General features: G+C 41.7%; 2 protein-coding genes across 2 annotated transcripts in view; one reads left to right on the forward strand and one right to left on the reverse strand.

Moving 5' to 3' along the window:
- The first annotated feature begins 3,152 nt into the window (after positions 1-3,152).
- Positions 3,153-6,141, forward strand: neurog3 (neurogenin 3). Its single transcript, XM_025007655.2, has 2 exons — positions 3,153-3,221; positions 4,908-6,141. Coding segments are annotated over exons 1-2 (495 nt in total). The 5' UTR covers positions 3,153-3,219; the 3' UTR covers positions 5,401-6,141.
- The window catches only part of pdlim1 (PDZ and LIM domain 1 (elfin)), a 6,791-nt gene continuing 3,938 nt past the window's right edge, over positions 5,815-8,667 (reverse strand). Inside the window, exons 4-7 of the mRNA XM_017424228.3 lie at positions 8,029-8,213; positions 7,593-7,741; positions 7,400-7,517; positions 5,815-6,245 (exon numbers count right to left, since the gene is read on the reverse strand). Coding sequence (XP_017279717.1) covers positions 6,059-6,245; positions 7,400-7,517; positions 7,593-7,741; positions 8,029-8,213 — 639 coding nt within the window. The 3' untranslated portion in view covers positions 5,815-6,058. The remainder of the gene's footprint in view (positions 6,246-7,399; positions 7,518-7,592; positions 7,742-8,028; positions 8,214-8,667) is intronic.

Genomic DNA, 8,667 nt, shown 5'->3' on the forward strand with positions numbered 1-8,667 from the left:
TTGCTCTCAGTTTCACATCGAACTGCAGGAATATTATGAGCCCAGGCTGCACAGGAAGTGCTACAGCTAGCTGCTGCTATTCGTGCTTGCAAAAAAAAAAAAAAACATGTAATGAGAAACTGACTTAAAGTTAATTTCTCCAAACTGGAGCCATTCAAACACCTATTCACAGCAGGTGAGATATTAATTGTTCATAACTTTTCCACAGAACCCCACTTCAGAAAATAACTGAATTATCCCTTTAAACACATCTCAGTTTTAGGTTAAACTTAAAATATCTGTTGTAGCAGATATTAGCTAATTTTAATAAAAAAATGTCACATTTTAGGTCCTCCTCAACAACAGAAATATCAGAAAGTTTATTTTTAAAATAAATCTTTAAAAATAAAAAGATCTGCTGAATAAATGTTTATATTAAACTGCAGAATAATAGAAATATTTTGTTACTTTTATGCTTAAAGTGAATGTTCTGAATGCTGTACGACACTGGAATTGAAATATATATCTTTACAAATTAAAGACAATAAAATATGGCACTTTTTAAAGAATAGTTTCGTTATTTTAGTAAATATTTTAATCCTAATGAATCACTTTTACAGCTCCATTCTTTTCTCTGTTAAAAGATGTTGTTTTTTTCCCCCTCCCAAAGAAGTGATTAAAAACAAAGAACAGTTTTAGGGGTGAAAGGGAGAGACTCGCAGCTTCAGCTCCTTTTTTTGTCTTTTAAATGTCCAACGTGGACAAAAAGAGACGCGCCGTCCCTGATTGGTTTATGCTGCCTTCAAAAGCCGTACAAAGCGTGGCTCGTGAAAAGAAACTCCAAAGCACATTAAAAGTGAATTACTTCTTGTGTAAAGTGTGTTCGGGGTCATGCTGGTCACGACTGCGCGCACCTCTCCAAGACGCGCACGTCTCCAAAGGCGCACTCCAAGGCGCTCACATTGTTGCGAGGTCTCACAAGAGGTGTACATATGGGATCCGGGTTGCAATTAAATGTTTTTAAGATGTTTTTAGTCTCCTGAAGAAGTTTCCTTTTCTTTTTTTTCTCCTCTCCTCCTAACAGCTCTTTGCCAGGCAGAGAAAGGAGGGAGGGGCGGGGGGCGCATTGAAAGGCTTCGCTGCTGGTTTGGGATGACAACAATCTGGTCAGCGAGTTGTTGGACTTTGATTGTCCCCCCTCAAAACGTCCTTCAAACAAAAAGCTCACGGCGGAAATAAAGCCCCACCTGGTTCTTCTGTTTGCTAAAATAATAATAAATAGATTTCGTTTAATAAATAAGCAGAGGAGACTGTAAAACCGAGCAGGGAAGGAAGTTTTAATCAGGAGCGACTCATCACCTGCTCCGGAGCTTGTTCAGCTTTATTGTTAAATATTGTTAAATCACTTTCGCGTCGAGTCTGCTTCCATATCTGTGATTTGGCCACTTGTGTTTGCCCACACTTTGCATAACAAGCGGGACACAACGGCGCACAGATAAAATAAAAAGTAAAAAAAAACATCGAGTGGAGACTGACAGCCTCTAACGCACACCTGTCCGAGATATCCCACGTGGATTTGGTATCAATGATTATTTGTAAAGCGGTGATATTCCATTTACTTTAGACCTTTTCCTGCCTTTTTTATAACTGCGAGCCACCGTCTCCTATCTCACAAGTGTATTTGTCCAGTTTATTGAAAGCATATGGTTATCAGAAGCTTCCTAAAACACATATTTGGACAGAAAGTTAAGGGGAGCATTTAGTGGTCTTTTGTTAGCAATTTGTCGGAGAATCATGTTTGAGCTCTGATATACTGCCCCCTCCTCTCTAATCAGAGTGTCTGCATGTTGGTATCCATTTCACTAATCTTTAACCTGCTTAAAAAGGGCAAAAAGGGCAATGCGTCACGGAGTTTTGGACTTTTTGGACATGTCATAGTGCACGGGTATAAACCCACGAGACAGATGAAACTGAGCTGCTATTGTTGTGACACACAAAAAGACCTTTTGTACTTTCAGTCCACACAGAAGACTTTTCTTTATCGAGTCCTGTTTGTCTGCTGTCCTCGCGCGTAAATGTCTTTGTCCAGTTTGCGGAAATTTGCGCTTCAGCGCAAAAAGTTTCTCCAAATATAAGCATGTGGTTATCAATGCTGCTTATTTTTCAGACAGAGTACATTTTTTAGCTAAAAAAATGATGATTGAAGCAGTTTTTTAAAGTAAGAGTGAACTTGCAACAGCTGATTTTTAAAAATAAGCATCTTTGCGCAGAGTCTGAAAAATGCACCTGAACGCTCGAAAATAAAGGATTTATTCACAAATAACTAAACAGGACGTTTTACTTGAAGTTTCCGCGTTATGGGGTTTTCATAGTTCCCTTTTTAAAGTTACCATGGCTGTTATAATGAGGGCGTTAAAGCAGCGCGCGTGCCAATATTTTGAGTGCGTAAAATGCGTCATACCGGCTCTCCGCGAGGATGGAGAGATCTGGTAAGATTTGCAACAAGCTCCAACTAAGTGTCCAAATATCTTTCTATGTGTGCTGAATATCTTCTGATCTGAGTGTTGAATGATCTGATTTAGAAATATTTATTAAAATAAATCCATGAATTCAAATATTTGAAAGGGATCAGTGTTCGACAGGATCCAGCTCTGGATTCAGGATCATCTTTGGATGAAACGTTTATTTTTACATTCTGACAGGGTTTTTTTTATTAATATTTATCTTTTGAATCAACTCCAACATCTCGTTTCTCCTCAGAAACAAACCTGCAGCCTTTCATTTGGTATAAAACCAACAAAGTTTTGGACAAAATATCGAACCTAATCTGCAAAAATCAAGTCGTGGGTTTGAGAAAATACAAACCAAACGAACTTCAGCAACAATATTTCAAGTTTTTAAAGTTTCTGATCAGCAGAAGAAATGTTTGATGTTTCATCTCATTTAACCATTAAAACACAATTAATGTCACACAAGTGACTCTTCACACATGAAGAAATGAATAAAACGCTCGAAGCCTGAAGGTTGGAGGGGGACTCTGTGTGTGTGTGTGTGTGTGTGTGTGTGTGGAGGTGGGGGGACTCTCTGGAAGCTGATTGGACTCCTCACAGACGCTATTGATTCAGGCGTCCTCGCGCAGAAGATAAGATAAAGAGGATATAAAATGACGGAGATGCATCCATCCCTCAGAGTCAGACACGCTCTTCCTCCGGCCTCCTCATCCTCACTCCACGAGCTCACATGTAAGTTCAAACCTGTTCTTCTGATGTCCAGATTTATGTTTTTGTAAATATTTTATAAATCAAATCTCTGTAGTTTTTGAAAAAGAGAAAAAAATATTATTTCAAAATAAAAGCCTTAGTAGTTGTTTTTTAAAATTAGGATAATTTTGTAGCTGATTTAATGGATTCTGATAAATGTAATAAAAACTGAGTAAAGAGGAAAACAAGAAACAAAAGCTGCTGTTCTGTCTTTTTAAATTATATTTTGAATAAGCTTCTAAATTCTTTATAATCTGTCTGAAAAAGTAATTTAAAAAACCATCTTTCCTTCTAAATAAAGTTTTTATGGAGCCACAAATTCTACTTGGTTCTTACAAAACACACCTTTTTTAAAAATATTTTTTTAAAAAACAGTTTGTTTTGAAACTATTTTTTTATTTTTAAGACAAAAGATAAACTATATTTCTACAGAAGAATCAACAGTTTCCTGTTTAAAATGATGCAGATCTGACATATTTATATAAAAAGCACCAATTAACTTAAACTTTACCTTTATGCATTTAATTTGCTAAATTTTTCAGTTTTAAGTCTTATTTTTTTACGTTTCTCTAAGAAATTAGCCGTTCGTTTCTATGTCGCCATATTTCAGTGCCTTAAAATCTTTAATAGATATTAAGTTTTTTCCTCTCTTAAGCCACTTCTGCTTTTGCCCAAACTTGAAAAGGTTTGTTTCCTTCAAAGAGACGCAGGAACAAATAAATTCAGTGACATTTTTTATTTATACCTGTTTGTTTCTGAATCAATAAGAATCGTGTAAATAATGTTAATTTCCTACCAGTGGTGTCTTTGAGGAAGCTTTAAGTTGAAGTTCTCTGTCTGAAGAGAGATCATTGTCTGAGCACAGGTGAGCCAGATTACCTGATGGGTGCGCTTGATTCATTGCAAGGTGCATGTCAGCTGGGTGTAGATAGTGAAAACATTCAAGTTTAGGATTTGCTGATTTAACTTAACAATAGATGTGTGAAATTCTAACTTCTGGATTTAAATATGATGAAGAATCAGAGGTTTTTGGTGGATTTGGAGAACTTTGCTCTACGTCAAAAAGCTGCGTAATGAAAAAGAAGCGCAGGTTAACGAACTGAGGCCTCATTTTAATAAAACATGGAGTCAAATTCAGAGGATTCTGCTGAGATGATCAAACAGGAAATCTCACCTGTGTTACAAAAGGTTCGGACCGATAAAACAGCTAATTTCTGAATAAAAAGACTCGGGTTCAAGTTGTTTTAGTCGGTTACATCAGGAGAACGGCCTCGGCTTGGCTGGTCATCTGTCTGAAGGATTTCAGTTTGTACATTTTAACAGACAGAGCTTATTTTTAATTAACCACATCAGTGGTTACTTGTTTTTATGTTTTATTATGTGTTGCTTTCAGTATTTTATTACTATTATCTATATTTGATTTATTTTTATTGTTAAACACTTTGAAATACGTCCTCTGGAACGTGATCTGTAAAGAAAGTTGGGATGAGGGACATGGAGCCACTTCAGATGGTCAGAGGAGCCTCATCTGGCCCCAGAGCCACAGCTTGCAGACCCCTGCTTTAATTAAGATGACAGATTAGACCTAAAAACAGAAGTTTAACAGAAACAGTGAATGTTGAGGCGCCTGGTTTGACCCTGACTCTGATTCAGGTTGTTTTTTTCCAGGATGTCTCCTAAAAGCAGCTGCAGCCATGACGACCCGCACACGGCCGCAGACACGGCCTGCAGCTTTTATTCAACTCCTCCAAACCCCGAAGGCTCCTCCGGTGAAAACCTGCCCCCCAAACAGAAGGTCCGTGGCGGGGAGCAGGGCGGGCGGCGCCGGCGCAGGATGAAGGCCAACGACAGGGAGCGCCACCGGATGCACAACCTGAACTCGGCGCTGAACGCCCTGAGGGACATCCTGCCGGCGCTGCCCGAGGACGCCAAGCTGACCAAGATCGAGACGCTGCGCTTCGCCCACAACTACATCTGGGCCCTGACGGAGACGCTGCGGCTGCAGGGGGGGGGGGCCCGAGCAGCCCGTCCAGCGTGTCCTCCGGGGACTGGGACTCGTCCCCGTCCTTGTCAGACTCTTATATTTACGCCGACGAAATCAGCCGTAAGACTCCAAAAGACGTTTTTTACTTCAGGTCAGTTTGTGGAGAAACTGAGCTGAGAAACAGCTGGAAATACTGACTTTACCCAGAAAACAATGTTTTTACTCGTCTGTTAGCAAAATATCTAAAGAACCAGTGAAGGAAACTTTCAGGGATGTTCCTCCACAAATGATTAACTTTTAGAGTCACCCAAACTAAAATGACTGCCACAGCTAATTGATTTTAACAAAGAAAAAAAATGCGAGATCAGTACTCCGAGCACGAACTGATCTCACTGACGTCGTTTAAGGTTTGACCAAAATGTTTTTCCTTTAACGTGAAACTGACGCGACAGGCAGCGGGTGATAGGCATTCCTCTGAGGATTAGTCCTAACCTGGACAGGAAGTTACCGCTGGCATCTCCAGAACGAACTGATCCGATTCTCAGCTGTCCTGCAAATATTTAAAGATTAAAAAAAACAACCAATCAGTGGTTAAACCAGAACATTTATTTATTTGGCACTTCTTCCTTTAAGGCTTCTGTTGTATAAAAATGTTTATTTAATAATAAAAAAGGGAAGTTTTATTGAAGGCACTGGTTTGGATGATTAAGTGAAGGAAAAGCCAAACAGTGAAGAATCAGAAATGATCCAATCAGGTGCAAATCAACACTTTGAACTTGTTTCTGAGCGGCGCGGCGTGACGGAGAACCCTCGGAGACGCCCGGCGGGCCGAGGTCTACTTGGGGAAGACGGTGACCACGTCGTAGCCCTCGGGCGGAGTCGCCCGCTCCCGGGCGTGCTGCTCGCAGTAAATCAGGTCCTCCACAAAGAAATGTCCCTTCTGCTTCAGGTTGACGTCGCAGTCTGTGCACGTGTAGCACTCGGGGTGACGGAACTTGTCCCGCAGCTTCACCAGCATCCCCCTGAGGAGGAGACAGAACCCGTCTGAGACGATTTATAAAGACTCCAGGCCGGTTCTGGCCGGTTCTGACCGGTCCCGTCTCTACAAACAGCCTTTAAAGGGACATTCTGGTCATTTTAAAGTGCGGCTGAATTTGAATTTTTAATGTTTGGATAAAAACTGATTATAAAAACAAAATAAATATTTTTCTGCTCAAATCTCATTTTCTACTTTCTATCTGAGGAATAAACAAAACTTCCTGAGACTCGAGTCGTTTTTTTTCACCTTCAGCCACAAGATGGAGACAAACTACCGCCGGACCAGAACCCGGGCCTCATCAGAACCATCAGAACTTGGCTCTGTTTGGTCTTTCAGGGTGAATTACTCAGACGTGTATAAAGTGTATCATTTTAATTTAAAGACAAGTTTCTAAAGTAGAAAGGTGAAAATCAGGACTGATCTGAAGCCTCAACTCACTTGTTGTTTTTATACAGAAATTAAACTTTAATAATATCAGGTTGACTCACGCCTCAGTTTTATCCTTTTTGTACGTTTATAAAAACATGGAGCTCCAAACAGCAGGTTGTGAACAACCTGAAGGCATCTTTGTTAAATTAAAGTTGGGTTAATTTTTGTTGTTCAATCAGAGACTCTTAAACCCAAACAGCTGCCAGAACTCAAGATTCTTCTGAGCTTTTTACCCATTTAGTGATTTTTCTGCTTCTAACAGTTTCCTCCATCATTAAATGGTTATTTGGGGTTAATGTGAGTCAAACTCAGGGTTAAAAACTGAAAATATTCCTTGTTTTTGTTCCTCCTCCTCAAAGTGTTTGAATGTAAACAAACGACTTGTAATTGTTGGCAACAAAACCTGGCTCTTGTATTCTGTAAACTTTTAACCCTGAATGAAACATTTTTAGTTGTTTTTTATCTGATGATGCAAAAACAAACGATTCAAGCTAAAAACATTGAAAAATCTCTTATTCTGACAGCTTTGAAGCTTTAATTAAACCAAATCTTGACACTTTAATAACTTGTTTAACGTCACCAGAGCCGAGCAGGAAACTAAAACCTGAATATTAATCTGATTTCATCGTTTCCGTCCTTCCTCCTCCTGAGGAAGGGGAGCTCATCTCTCGGCTGAGAGTTAAATCATCTGAAGAAGAACAAACTTACACGATCCCAGACCCACATTTGTCGCAGGTGGGTAACTTCTCCGTGTTTCCAACCGATGATCCGATCTTAGTGGTGGGAGCTTTCACGCTCCTGAAGCCCGACGGTTTCTCAGAGTCGCCTGCAGACAGAAAAACGTTTCAGACTCGTCCGGAACCATCGGACTGAGCGACGAAGCAAGACCCGGCGCCGTCACCTGTCCCCAGGATGTCCTGCAGCACCTTGAAGGAGACGGACTGCCGCGGCGGCTCGTCGGACTCCTGGTTCTCCTGCAGCATCTTGTAGACCTCCGAGTCGGCTGCGATCGGGGGCCGCTTCGCCGCCGCCGCCGGTTCTGACGGAGCTCTGCAGAGACGGGCCTGAACATCAGAACCACTCAGAGGCAAACAGGACGCCATGTTTGGACTTCCAGACGTTTAAAACACGAAAACTAAAAGTGTCACTGAAGCGTCTGCAGGTGGGAGAGTTTATCAGGAAACGTCAGATCTGAAGAATTCATTTATTCTCCTCAGGTTATTTACATGTAAACATCCATAAAAACGCTTTAAGGTTCTTCTTATTTCTCCCACATCAGCTGCCGGTTCTGACCCGATTGTTCTGTCTGATAAAACCCGGGCCGAAGCAGAACCCACCTGTCGTCGGAGTCGCCGGCCGCCGCTCCGGTTTTCACCTCGTCCACGGCTGAGTTGAAGTTCTGGATGTTCTCCGAGGAGTAAAGTCCGGACGGGTTGTTGTACTGGTTCGTGATGACTTTGGGCCCGAAACCAGCGAAAGGCAGAGCGCTCCTGTTGTGGGAGGAGCCTATGCTCTTCACTTCCTGGGGGGAAAAAGAAAATGATGCAGAGGCGATGAAGACGTGTCACAGAAACATGAGACACTTCGGGTCCAAACTCTGATGAAGAAGTGAAGCAGGAGCTGAAGCTAAAAGTGACGGTTTTACGCCGATCAGAGCCAATCAGCTCACAGCTGAGAGGAGACCGGTCCTGAGGACGGACAGGCTGGACCCGGGTTCCGTCTCAGGACGGGAGGGGGGACATGCAGACCAGGGACGACACGAAGCGTCAGAAATGAGTTTCATTTATCTGTGTGAGCACAGCTGTTTGTCCCTGTGGAGCTACCGTAGTTTCCTGTAGCAGAACATCTGTCTGTGAGCCTGAAGACATCAGGACATCTGTCTGTGACCCTGAGGACGTCAGAACATCTGTCTGTGACCCTGAGGACATCAGGACATCTGTCTGTGACCCTGAGGACATCAGGACATCTGTCTGTGA

The sequence above is a fragment of the Kryptolebias marmoratus genome, linkage group LG22, assembly GCF_001649575.2.
Source record: "Kryptolebias marmoratus isolate JLee-2015 linkage group LG22, ASM164957v2, whole genome shotgun sequence".
Taxonomy (NCBI): Eukaryota; Metazoa; Chordata; class Actinopteri; order Cyprinodontiformes; family Rivulidae; genus Kryptolebias; species Kryptolebias marmoratus.